The sequence below is a fragment of the Nematolebias whitei genome, chromosome 17 (genome assembly GCF_014905685.2).
Source record: "Nematolebias whitei isolate Nwh7 chromosome 17, NemWhi1, whole genome shotgun sequence".
Taxonomy (NCBI): domain Eukaryota; kingdom Metazoa; phylum Chordata; class Actinopteri; order Cyprinodontiformes; family Rivulidae; genus Nematolebias; species Nematolebias whitei.
Window position 1 is genome coordinate 33,412,858 of NC_056514.1, and position 14,355 is coordinate 33,427,212.

A 14,355-nucleotide genomic window follows, 5' to 3' on the forward strand; every position below is an offset into this window, starting at 1 on the left:
CGCTGTGTCTCTTTCTGCCCCCTCTCTCCTGCCGTCACCCCCGTCGTCCTCGTCCCGTAGTTGTTTATTTGTAATTAGTTTGTTTACACGGTTACTTTGTTTTTTTAGCCATGTATCGGTATTTCGGGGAGCTGTTGAGCCGCTCAGCGGGCAGTGTCCTGGCCTCGGGTTGCGTGGACTCCGCTCTCCCGGCGTCCTCCTCCCTGATGCGGGTCCGTCGCTATGCCGACGCAGCAGAGCAACCGGACGACCCCAACTTCTTCAAGATGGTCGAGGGCTTCTTCGACCGCGGCGCAGCCATCGTGGAGGACAAGCTGGTGGAGGACCTGAAGACCAGGGAGACCCCCGAACAGAAGCGGCACCGTGTGCGGGGCATCCTGCGCATCATTAAGCCCTGCAATCACGTCCTGAGCGTGTCTTTCCCGATCAAGAGGGATAACGGAGAGTGGGAGGTGGTGGAGGGGTACCGAGCCCAGCACAGCCAACACAGAACTCCATGTAAAGGGGGTAAGAACTGATCCAGTCCTGATCTTTTGCCCCCTCCCTTTTGACAGCTAGCATTAGCCGGCTATGTTAGCATTAGTTAGCAGTGACGTTAGCTAGCTAAAAACTGTCAGCTGCTGTTCGTTCAGGCTCCAATACTTCAGTTTTGGACAACGCCACAACTTTTATTCATAGCTAGTCTGTTAGTAAATTATATATTTTTAACAAAGATAAGGTGTATGCTCTTTGTTTCGTGAGTGAACATTTACTGACATGTGACCTTCCGGGTTACCTGTAGCTGCTTTTAGATCACAACTACCGGTAACTTCAATCTCCAGCAGGCCCCAGTATTTTAAATTTATTAATCTCAGATTACAGATGAGCATTATTGTTTATGAGCAAGGCTTGTTTAACTTAAATCTGGATGATTGTACCAGTTTATTTTCTTGTCAATTTCAGTATAATATTGTATTATTTTTCCCTAAAGGTTGCCTCAGGTGTGCATCTCCACATGTGCTGCTTACAACACATGAATGACTAAAGTGCATATTATTTATCCACTGCAAGTAAAAAGTTGGGAGCAGCTCAAATATTCAAGGTGTGGTCAGTTTGAAGTTCAAGGTTTTTGAGCCAATGCTTTGGATACATTGTGAAAAGTAGGAAATGATGTCTAGAAGGAGGAAAGGCTTGATGGATGGTTTGTGTAGGCACTTCTATTTGTCAGCTGTGCAGCATGAGAGGAGGAAGTTTTGGAGAATAGCCAGTTTCTAGAGGAAGAGACACCTTTTGGTTAGCTAGCCATCCATTCAGCGGGCATGTTTCAGTGGTGACGAACAAACAGCAGACTGGTGAAAACACTGAATCTTCTGTTCCACCTGCTTAGTTGACTATTCTTTAAAGTCAACATATGCACATTGTACTGTAGTACTTTTGGTTTGTAAAGAAAAAACTAAAATTATTATTTTTCTTTCCAATTTTTGAAAATGCTGCTCTGAATTGGTGGATCCTAGTGTAATGGTACAAATTAAGTATTTCCCTCTTGCTTGATCCATGGTAAACTAGCAGGTAATGATTGCAAAAGTAGGTTAACTATAAGACTTGTTGCATCAGTGAATTGTACAAAACTTAGTAATCCCTAAACCAAATGGCAATCACTAGAACTGATCTTGCCAGTAAATTAGGAGTCGTTTGAAATTGACCAAAACATAAAAACAGCCTCTTTATTTACGGTTTTGAAAGAGATGAGGGTTTACCGTCTCATGTTACCAAATAATAAAGTCATGCAATATTAAGTTTTTTATGCCCAGTAGGGAAATTAGTATGAGCTATTATCTTTTAGGGGGTTTAATCATTGATTGTAGATCCTTGGCTAAGTTCAGATCAAACTGCAAAGTGCAGAGGGTGTTTTTGTACTTGAATGCGTGTGCGTGCGCACTCATTCACCTCCCAGTATTCTGACAACAGTCGAACTAGACTAAACTGCTTTTTGCTGGACAGGCAATAAGCGGTTAACATTCTTCTCCTTTTTGTTTAAAAAAAAAAAAAAAAAAGGAATAAACAACATTTTGTCACTGTCTGAAACTGCTAGTTCTGTAGATTGCAAAAAAAGAACAGAAATGATGATTTTAAACTATAATTACCAGCTGAAAATTACATTTTAACACCACATGTGATTTGAGATTTGAAAATCTGTGCCATTTCAAATAGTCTGTTCTGGACAGAATAAACTTTAATTCAATTCAGTTTATTTGTATAGCTGCAAGTCACAACAGAAGTCATCTCAGGGCACTGTGCAGAAACATTCATATACATAAAAGTAAGTTGATAACTATTTATCTGAGGATATTGATCAATTTTTATAGCGATATTTATGTATTCGTGTAATATTTATTAGCTTTAGTGTCATTTGGCATCCTAACCTAAAAAAAACTTTAAATATTTTTTATACATATCATTTAAACATGTTATGTAGTTCAATAGGACAAACATGGCAACTACCATCAGTACAGTTACTAATACTACTGTAGTTTCTTTACTTCTTGCCAGAATGCCATGGTCCCAACAGACTGAACATGTGCTTTCAAGGTTGCCTGTAGAAATGAGCTTGAACTGACTACACAAACACTAATTTCTCTTGTGAGAGCCCTGCTTTTCCTCCCTACATGTTTTCTCTCTAATTCAGAAGAATGTGTTTACAGAGTTGTGTTGGTTTCTGTTGCCGTGGCGGGACGCTGGTTGGGTAGATAAATGGGTGTTTGAATGGGGGATGGTTTGGCAGCCAGGCCTTTTCTCATTTAATTTGATCAGCGAGTTCTTAATTGTCCTCTGGCCTGAGTTTGCTCAGCTGATCTTTGGATGAATGGAAAAGAGGGAGAGCCTCAAATGCATCTGAAAGATGGTGCTTTGTTTTTATGTTTTTTTTTTTTTTTTTTCACTTTCATGATTATGATGTACGATGACTTAATTTAGCAGTAATGATAGACGAGGGGAAACCGTCTCGGGCTGTAATCACACAAATGGATGTAAATGGCACAAAATAAGCCACGTCATGGCTCTTGCAGTCCTCTCTTTGTGCAGGTTGCTTTTGGATTTTTCTGTGAAAGCTATCTAAGGGTGCTATTTTCCTGTTTTTGTTAGATTACAGTCAAAAAGGCATCGAGCCAAATAAAAGGAGTCGTTTGACACACGCAGCCTGGTTTAATGCTCTCAGCAGTTCATATGTTACTGTAGTAACGGCAGTAAACGCCAGACAACAGGATGGAAAGACTGCAGCTTGAGGGCTGGGATCATAATGGCGTGCTGTGGTTGGTTTACTCAGACTCCACCCGCTCAGTACATAAGAGTCACGCACAAGGCTGGCACTAGAAGCAGTTTCAGAACAACGTAATGATTGTACCCTGGTGCCTGTCTGTATGTGGTCAAAATACCTCATGAACAACTGGACAGATTTGAACAAAACTTGCAGAAAGGATATGCAACTGATTACTTTTTGGCCATAGCCAAATGATCTAAAAAACACAAACGGGGCTATATGTCTTTCAGTTTTAAAGATACTAAGCTTAGATTTTTCATGATGGTAGCTGAGACCGATCCACAACACTTAATCTGAGCGCTTGATTGTGCAACCCTGTTGTCAGTTAGCAAAACAACTCGTGAACTGGACAGATTTAAACGAAACTTTCATGAAATGATCGAGTGTAGCTCTATAATTGATCAAAATTTTACTGTCAACCCAATTCAAGATGGCTATACATCCATATCCATTTAGAAAATGCAAAACACGGGTTTAATTCGGTCATTTTAATGTAAATTGTGAAAATAATTGGTGTGCTAGTAAATGAGTGTCATTCACAACTTTGAGCTTGGTATCTTGTGACATTGCACAGTATTGTGCAGCTACAACCTTGTCCCTTCTCATCGTAAGATGAACTTAGTCTAAAAGTTTGGTGTTAAATGTGGCGGGTGATATGCACATATAGCTTGTTTTTAGCTTTTCTTTCATGGCGACTGCTCAGTAAATGATTCCGTGTTGATGTGTTTGCTTCAGGTATCCGTTACAGTACAGAAGTGTCTGTGGATGAGGTGAAAGCCCTGGCTTCTCTAATGACCTACAAGTGTGCCGTTGTTGGTAAGTATTTGTCTTTGCTTTGCACAAAGCTTTCGGCTGATTCTCACCAGATCTCCTCGCATCGCTAGCTTTCTTACTGCTCCTGTAAAATGTTGGATCGTTGAGCATATGCTAATGCTTTGCAGTAGTGAAGCGTTTTTTCTTCTTCTTCTGCTTCATTTCCTGTTAATGCATCACGAAACAAGCATACACTTGTGTTTACTATGTTCTTCCAGATGTGCCATTTGGAGGAGCCAAAGCTGGAGTCAAGATCAACACGAAGAATTACTCTGTAAGACTTCTTGCGCTCAGTCTCCTCTCTCTGACTGACCTGTAGAAATACACAGACATGTTTCAAACATGTCATATTTACTGGAGCAGCAGAATCTAAAATAAACAATCCACAGGGCTGGAAGCCGATGGATCAGTTTTCCTGCCTTCCTTGGCGTTTATCTAATCCAAACACACAGATTGACTCAGTATCACCCGAAAACAAAAACACTGAGTATCTGATGTTGTATTTGTTTGATTAGGTGGACAATGAAAGCAAAAACTGTTGAACAAAGGCTGGAAAAGAGCGATTCAGAGATCTATTAGGCATTTAAAGAAAACGCATGAGGTCTTCTCTTTTCCTAACGTTAACATTTATTTAAATAAACAAGTCTAATGCAAATGAATTTATTAGTAATCTTCAGTTCATGTTTAAATGCATCTTCTGTTTAGTTTGGTATTAGGTGAAGCTCAGAGTTGAGTAGGAAAATAACAAGTTTCTGTTTTGTCAAACATCGACAGCGTCTCGACATCTGATGCAGCCTCAGTTGGAGTAAATGTTTCAGTTTGCTAGAAATAGTGCAACATGTTTTGTTGTCAGGATGTAATGTTTTTTTACATTTTGTTGCAGGATAATGAGCTGGAGAAGATTACCAGGAGATTCACTATTGAGCTGGCTAAGAAGGGTTTCATTGGTAAGTTTATCTGAGCTCAAACTCCGTTTGCACAAAACGTTTACCGTGTTAAAATGTCTGTAGTGGTGAGAGATGAATGTAATCCTTCAGAGAACTAAACGCATTGTGTTCAATCGAAGTAGGTTTTTGCTTATTTGGGAGTTTTTGTGTAAACTTAAGACAGTTTATCTAAATATGCATAGAAAAGGAACTTGGTAAATCGAGTTTTCAAAAAGGAGTGAGTGGGGAAATATGGATTTAATTTGTCCACCGCATATGTTTTTGAGTGCATTCCCAACAATAAATGTAGTTAAAACCTCAAATTGCGGTCACTTGACAAATGAATAGTTACTGTCTTACAATATCATTTGTGCCGAGGTTTATGCAGCTCATTGAAGGCAGACTTTTACATTTTTCCCACTATTTGTTTACTGTCTTGGGGCATAAATCTCTTTGATGTTAGTGTTAGGTTCCCTGTAAGTTCAGTTTATTTAACATGTTTATTCTCGTTTAAAAGCAAATTGCATTCTGTTTTGTTGAGACATGACATTAACGTAATTTAAAATCAAAATTCCTCATAGTATCATTTTTAATGACCGTGCAGTCTACATTAAGCTTTTCTTTCGAGCAGTTTAGATTTACAAGTGAACAGCTCTAAGCAAACAGTGCAGTATTTTTTTTTGCTGTAAGTAAATTTATTTAAAAATATTTGTTTATCACTAGTTGTTCCAGACCTTTGACCTTATTAAGACCTTAAATTTAAATCTTTGAACAGATAGTTTGAAAACAACTGGTTTTAGGTTTGAATTTACAAAATAATTACCGTATTTTTTGGACTATAAGGCGCACCAGATTATAAGGCTCACTGTTGATTTTTGAGCAAATTAAAGGATTTTAAGTGCTCCTTATAATCTGAAAATAAGCTGCCTGTGAACCATATTGTCTGCAAGAAATAAACTATCAGAAATGGCAACATGCAAATCAAAAGTTTTATTATCAAATTACCTTTAACTGTTTGATAGTAAACTTTAAAACAAAGACATGCTTTTAAGTTTTGTAAAATGTTATAATTTTTTTGAAATACAACAAACAATACTGAACTGTCATTGAACTAAAGGATTAGGACACTGTTTATTTTGTTGTCAGCAATAATTGTGTAACTTGGTGATGTTTAACTGTCCAGTTTATAAATTAGAAGGACATTTTTCCTCATACTGCCCATTCAGTTTATCATGAATTGTATTTTGTTTCAACTCCTTTATGCTTCTGTTTGTGGATCAATGGCTTTTAAAGTCGTATCAATATGAGACGAAGACACAAACTGCCATTTCAGTCACTATTTTAAATAAACTAAAATAAACTGTTTGACTAGTTGTCAAGCGAAAAGTCCTGGTTGGTTTTGCATTTTCTCTTAAGCATCTTGTGGAGAACCTTCCTGCATAGTGATGTGCACATTTGACTAAAGCTCTATCACTTGTTCCTCCCCTCTTCCTGCCGTCTTTGTTCACCAGGGCCTGGCATCGATGTCCCAGCGCCTGACATGAGCACCGGAGAAAGGGAAATGTCCTGGATCGCAGACACTTATGCCAACACCATTGCACACACTGTGAGTTCCCAGACATTCATGATCCGTCTTTCTGAGTTGGCTGAGATTTTGGTACAGATTGTAAAAATAGGCCAAATTAGAAACGAGGAGTGAGTCACATCAAAACCACGAAGGGAAATTTCCTGCCTCTCCCTTCCTAAACGTCCATGGAAACTTACCTCCTCCTCTTTTTTTTTTTTTTAATTCATTTCTTTTTAAACAGCTTCTAAGACCGAGGCCTTTTTAGGTAAAAGTTCATCGGTGTTTGATCAAAAATGGTTGAAACCAGCTTGTTGGAGTTGATGTGGATAAAATACAAGTTTTCTTGATCTGTCAGCAATGTTCAAAACTTGCACCCAAAGGTTAAAAGTCAAAACAACTGGACTTTCATTCTATTTTTATTTTAATCCTTTCTAGGAGGGGATTTATCATGTCCTGGATGACAGAATCTAAAACAGTTTAAACTCTTACAACATTTTGAGAGAATAATATTTAAGTGTATTTGCGACATCCTTTTAAAAAATAAGAGCCTTCATGGAAAAGGCAATCTTTAACTGTGCTCTAGCTTGTTGTGCTTGTTAATATTTTATATTACCTTTTTAAAATGATTGCGCCAGCAGGATGTAGCTGAGTCAGGCTGTCTGCTGAAACAGGTTTCTGATTGGCTGCTTTCATGTTGCAGTTCTTATAATGGTTTATGTTCAGAACATATGCAGTTGTTAATGAATACAAAACTAAGACTGGTTTATGTTCTCTGTTTGAGCCTCAGTTTAACTTTTTCAGTCTTGTGCCCTCTGGGTCAGACACCCCTGACTGTCTCCCATGAAACGCCTGTTTAAAAATCTACTCGTATTGAAAATATTTTTTTTATTTTTACATAAAAATACACAGAATAAGTACGTTATAAAAACAGATAATCACAAAAATGATAAGTATGTAGAAAAAAGCAATACAGTGCGTCTATCTACAAAAAAAGTTTTGATAAACCACCCTGAATACTAATTAAAGCAGCACATTATGTCCATTTATTCAACAAGACATTTCATAAGCACATTACTATAAAGCTTTGGGAAACAAAAAATAACAGAAGATGACAAAAAGCATCACAAAACAAACGAGCAGCTAACCGAGGCTTCGTTTGCAGTTCTATAGGGACTAAACGTGTGCCTTATACATGTTTGTACAGTCTCTGACAAATGTCATCACGTCTTCATTGCATGTGTGCGTAGGACATCAACGCGCATGCGTGCGTGACAGGAAAACCCATCAGCCAGGGAGGAATCCACGGGCGTATCTCTGCCACCGGTCGTGGAGTTTTCCACGGCATCGAGAACTTCATCAACGAAGCGTCTTATATGAGCATGCTGGGCTTCACACCTGGCTTCCAGGACAAGACCTTCGTCATCCAGGTACCTCGACACATGCATTTTTTTTTAATACAAGCGTTTTACTTACAGCCATGCTAAAAGTTCTGCTGTTCTATTCTGCCTGATCCACACAGCGGTTTTTATTTAAAGCCACGATGAAGGTTTTAGAGCTGCACATCAATCAGACCACACCATCTGTTTCAGCCCGGCTCTGATCGCTTTAGTCCAAGCAGACAGCAGTGAGCTGAAGTTTCCCCTCTTTGTTTGTGGAAAATGATGAGTCAGTAAGAGAAGAATGAGCACACGGAAAGAACAGGCTGGGTCCCTGCAGCTTTTTGAGACGGTTTAACAGAACATTTTTTGGTAAAGTGCTGGTGTTAAAATGCGATCAGTGAAATATTGTAACTCTAAAACGTTATGAGTATGTTGGAGTAAAACTTGAAAGGAACATGAAGTCTTTCTCAAATGGCACGAGTCTGTGAAAGGAGAACTGTTTCTGATGGCACAAATATTTTCACTTTCATTCATCATATGAGAGTTTCTCACAAGTCACAAACACTTAAACCTCAGCACATGGGTAGGACGACCCTCAGCAGTGGCCTCTGCTGTTTTCCCAGAATGCTTTCTATAATTATCGCTTTTCAAGACAATGCAATTTGATATTCTGGACGGGCTCTGCAATGTCTGAATGCATTTCACTCACCGACGTGTGTTGCAGAGCTGCAGCTTTTTTTTTAGGATTTTCCACCAACGTTAATCAAATACTTTTCTCTTTTACAAAGGATGTTTTTTGTTGATTGTGTATTTGTATGAGAGAGAACGACACAAAGACATTACTGAAGTGAAGTAGGGCCGACCGCTGAATCACGACGTGGATTTTCAACAGCCTAATCTCTGTGTATGTGTCAGAGGATTACTTTGCTCTGAGATTAGATTTCCTTTGAGATTTATATGGTATTAAGGGCATATCACACTTTATTTTCTTTCTTTAATCTAAAGGGAAATGCCCACTCTTGTCATTTGGATCTTAATGTGGAAACAGCAGATTACAAATACTTTGTGGTACTGATGAAATGGACTCCTTTCACTTTACAGTAGATTATTATGTTGTAGCCTACTCTAGCCACATGGTGGCACCAAAGTATGTGCTCTAGTTGACTGAAGTTCCTTTTGTTCTGGAGTAAAGTGGGCTTTAAAACTTTTCCCAGGGTTTCCTAGAACATACAATTTGCTGGACTGTAGTGAATTTACCATTCTTTGTTTTCTCACAGGGCTTTGGTAATGTGGGTCTTCACTCCATGAGATACCTGCACAGGTTTGGCGCCAAGTGTGTCGGTGTTGGTGAGATCGATGGAGCCATCTACAACCCAGACGGGATCGACCCCAAACAGCTGGAGGACTATAAACTGGTACCATAAACAGCTGCCCATTTTTTCACTTCCGTATTTTTCTTTTTATTGTTTCCGACCGTCGAAAGACGACGGCGGACATTCATGTTTTTTTGCTCACGTTCATCTACAACTGATAAACTTTTAGAATCAATCCATTTCAAGATGGCCACTACATCTAATCGATGCACACAAACATTTATTTTTAATATATTAAATTCTATAGATTTTTAGTTAAACTTTGGTGTGGTACTTTTTTTTTTTTTTAAAGTTTGATCCAAATGGCTACACTTCTGCCATTTCTGTTTCATTAAGTTAAATTTAACTGTTTTAATTCTTTAATCAAAGGAAATAACTCCTGTTTATTTTCATACATAAAATCTTATCATCAGTGTATATTGATTTTTATTTTTTAAAGCCCTTTTCCCCCCAGAACATCTTTGTTATATTTGGATTTCTTTTTTGCAGCAACATGGCACCATTGTGGGCTTCCCAGGAGCCAAACCTTATGAAGGGAGCATTCTGGAGGCTGACTGCCACATCCTGATTCCTGCTGCCGGAGAAAAGCAGCTCACGCGCAATAATGCCCCCAGAATCAAAGCTAAGGTAAACATGTGAAGCTGAAATCTTTTTAAGTTGTCATCTGGATTTAAATGATTTAAGGATCGCATAACGTGTGGGAGCAGTCGTCAAGTGTTTGCATGTTTTTGTCAGATTATTGCTGAGGGCGCCAATGGACCCACCACCCCAGGTGCTGACAAGATCTTCCTGGAGAACAACGTCATGGTGATTCCTGTAAGCAGACTCTCACAGAAATGCACTTTTTGTGTGTGTAGTTGAATTTTATGGATTTTACATTCAGTTTCACTCATTCAGCTTCACTCATTCAGTTTCACTCATTCAGCTTCATTTTATACAAAGATAAACTTTACAGTCAAAGCTTTTGGTTAGTTTTGATCAATATTATAGATTAAAATACAGTTCCAAGGACTTTGAGCACCAGTTGATATTTAAACCAGTGTCTGACATTCCCTGTGTGTTCCCTGTGCTATAAATCACACAGTCCTGTTGAAGCAGGGTAACTTTTTAACTCTTTAAAACTCTTAAGTAAATGTTAATTTAGAAAGTTATTTTTAATTGATTTTACTTTAAGAGTGACTTATGTATGCTTGAACATCTAATGTTACTAAAGACCACCACAAAACGCAAACTGCTTGTCAAAACTTTGAAGGTGAAAAACTGTTTATTTCTTTAGGTTATTTGTTTTGAGATGTTTTATTGTGTATAAAATAATAATAAACATAATGTCACAAACATATCTTTTGTGACATATTTTTAAATAATCAGATAATAAAGACGGTTTTTGATTACAGAGTACATTTTATTAATGATGATGATGATGATGATGATGATGATGATGATGATGATGATGATGATAATAATAATAATAATAATAATAATAACAATAATAATAACAATAATAATAATAATAACCTGTATTTAACCAGGTTTATCCCATTGAGATCAAAGGATCTTTTTTTTTACCAGAGAGACCTGGTCAAGACTGGCAGCATACAAAGAGAGGGGAATAAAACAAAAACAACACTCAGTTAAAACACGTAGTCACAATAAACATAGACTTATAATAAAACAAATGAGTCGATTAAAACAATTGTACTTCTGCAACTTGAACATAATGGGATCTATCATGGTATTAAATACATTGAGATACTAGTGTTCTAAGTTTAAGCTTTGATTGCAAACTGTTGCGTGAGGTTGGAGCAGAAAAGCTGAAGATTTTCTTCTCCCTTTTTGTTTTTGACACGAGGAACACTAAAATTTAAAATGTCTCGAGACCGGAGGCTGTAGGTCCTGTTGTTTTAAAGTTAACAACGATGAAAGATAAGGTGCTGTCAACTTAAGAACAGCCTTGTAAATCAAAACATGCCAGTGGCCAAACTGGCGTACATGCAGAGATTGCCATTTTACCTTAGCATACAAGAGACAGTGGTAAGTTAGGCCTCCATAATTTGTAATGAACCACAAAGCGCCATGATACACGCTATCCAGCATGTGAAGACATTGAGCAGAGGCGTTCATGTATAATAGATCACTATAGCCAATAATCGAAAGAAAAGTTGACTCCAACAATTTCTGAGTTGACTCCAGCAATTTCTCTTTTACCCTAAAAGAAAAGCAGGATTTATTCCAAAAATAAAATCCAAGTAAAAGCTTCAGTTTATTTACAGTAATCTGAATATGTGCTTTAAAAGACAATTTGTCATCAATTAAAATCCCGGATATTTGAACGTAGATACAAGTTCAGTGTGTTGGTCGTCACTAGTGGTGATGACTGATTGCTTTTACCTTACTGTTGTTGAATTGCTGAAAAACATTAGCTTTGTTTTGTCAACATTCAAAACAAGTTGAAGCTGACAAAGTTGTTCTAGTATTCTGTTAAATGCATTCTGCATGTATGCAAACACTTCTGTGGGCGTAGGTGCAAAACAATATTTTATATGACTGTGTCATCTGCATAAAAATGAATTGCTGCATTTGAAATATCCTTTCCAAAATCATTAAGCTATAAGATAAATAACAAAGGGCCTAGTATAGAACCTTGTGGTACCCCCTTGTGAATAAACTGAATTCCAGAACACGCACAAAAAAAAACCAAAAGTTTTCTTGAAAAGTAGGACAACTCGGTGTTTCTTCCTGCAGGACATGTACCTGAATGCTGGTGGTGTGACCGTTTCTTACTTTGAGTGGCTGAAGAATCTCAATCATGTCAGCTATGGAAGACTGACCTTCAAATACGAGAGGGATTCAAACTACCACCTTCTCAGTGAGTACAATGACCTGCAGTCCTTACATAACCTTCAAACATTTAGGGTCATAAATCAAACTTAAACACAAATCAAAGCAGCAAAGGCAAATTAAAAATGATACAAAGTGACATAAGCTTTAATTCTTTTCAAAATGCATTAAATGTTTAGATGCTTTTTTTTTTTTTGTCCCTTGCTGTAATTGAAAGAAGCTACTAATTTGGAGTTTCACTGTTTTATTTTTAAATTTAGCTGCTTTTTCAACAATTTTCAGTTCAGTTTTTGTCCATTTGAAACTCCTCCCCCCCTAAACTAACACAAAGAATTAATAAAGAAGCAGCTAATGTACAAAGAAAAACTCTTAAAAGGTATTTTTTATAAAGACTGAAAAAATATTGAACACATCTTAGAAATATTTCAGTCATGCTGCAGTAAAACCTGTTCATTGTGTATAAAATGTTACTTGTGAAACTATAACTTGCCACGTATCATTTGTGAAAGTGTAGAAAATTATAGAAATAAATTAAAGTTGTAACGTTCCTGTGTGTTGGGCAACCACATGCCTTTCTCTGTATGTGGCTGCACTTTGTGTGCATTTCTTTTTACCTCTTGTCCCTCATTGATGGTTATTAAATTCAAAATTAATACATTTTTTTGATTCTTCAATGTAAAGGATTAATCTGTGTTGTTGTTTAGATAGAATTTATAAATAAGAGATTGTTAAAAAATTATTTTAACACTACTAACAAACATGCTTTTTGTCCTACAATGCGTTAGGATTTAGTCACACATCCTTGGAGCCACCATCTGGAGAAAACATCTGCATGTTTACCGAATGATTTCTAAATTTAACCTCTTCTTCTTTCAATTCTCTCCGTGTCCAGTGTCTGTGCAGGAGAGTTTGGAGAGGAAGTTTGGAAAGCAGGGCGGACCCATCCCCATCGTACCCACTGCTGACTTCCAGGCCAGAATTGCTGTGAGTAACGTTTATCGTCATAAACCAATAAATGTTTAATTAAAATTAAAACATCCTTTTTTTATGTACTCAATCTGCACCAGGAAACGATGCTTCCAGGAAACAGCCTTTCTTTATTTGAAATGAGTGTATTAATCTCAGACTACTGGAGATAAAATACACAAAGACTAAAATACTGTGATAATTAAAACAAACAATTCTTCTCATGGCACAAGATAAAAATATAAATAAATAATAAGAGAAAGAAAGCTAACAGTTTTAAATGTCCACTTTTGTGTACATTTAAAACTGTATTTTTGTATTTTAATATTTGCCTAATGTGGCTTTATGCTCCGTCATTAAAGTTGTGCTACATCTTAAACTTTGATACTGAAAATACTTTAAGCTTTATCAGAAATACATTTTTAAACATCCTGAATGGTAAAAGCATTTGATACAAAATCAATTCTCACAAAATCCTAACGGAACCAAAGGTTTGTTCATGTTTCCGTACAACCACGGGGCCGTAACTGCGTTTTGAACCAGATTGAATGATTTAATATAATCTACTCCAGGGGGTGCGGTAGATTAGTGGTCAGTGCTGCAGTCTCACACTCCTGAGGCTGCAGGCTCAAGCCCAGGTTGTGTAAGGAAGAGCAATTGGAGTAAAGCAATTGCAAATTTTTTTATTCGTGTTCGCTCACTGTGGCGACCTCTGCAGAAAGGATGAGACAAACGAAAAACACTCGGTGACTGTGCGGATAGTGTTTATTTTATTGATTTATAGTCTTAAGAAATGCTGACCACAGCTGTCATTTTGTATAAATCAGTGTTTTTCAGTTGCCTCTGTGAGGTAGGTTAATTAACATGTAATCTGTCTTTGCAGGGTGCCTCTGAGAAAGACATTGTTCACTCTGGGTTGGCCTACACAATGGAGAGATCTGCTCGGGTAAGTGATTATTTAAGACAACACCATACAGTGTTTAAAAACACAGATAATATAGGAGGGTGGCAGTTATTTATAAACTGGCAGGTTAATAGACTACTAAAAGAAATCAAGTCATAGTCGTATTTCAATTTTAAGATCTTGGCTCCATATAGACTCTGTGCTTCACTAAAAGATTCAAACTAGAGGAACGTTCAGTTTTTCAGTAAATAAACAAATATAAAAAAAAATCTCCTTAGTAGGCCTGTCGCAATA

At 37.4% G+C, this 14,355-nt stretch overlaps 1 protein-coding gene across 1 annotated transcript; it reads left to right on the forward strand.

The window, feature by feature from the left end:
* On the forward strand, positions 1-14,103 carry glud1b (glutamate dehydrogenase 1b; the record flags this gene model as incomplete). Its single annotated transcript, XM_037691150.1, is given in 12 exon segments — positions 1-507; positions 4,031-4,111; positions 4,327-4,382; positions 4,992-5,055; positions 6,546-6,640; positions 7,849-8,028; positions 9,258-9,395; positions 9,843-9,980; positions 10,089-10,169; positions 12,096-12,219; positions 13,084-13,175; positions 14,041-14,103. Coding segments are annotated over 12 exon segments (1,509 nt in total), but the record flags the coding sequence as incomplete, so codon positions are not given.
* Between the last annotated feature and the right edge of the window lie 252 nt (positions 14,104-14,355).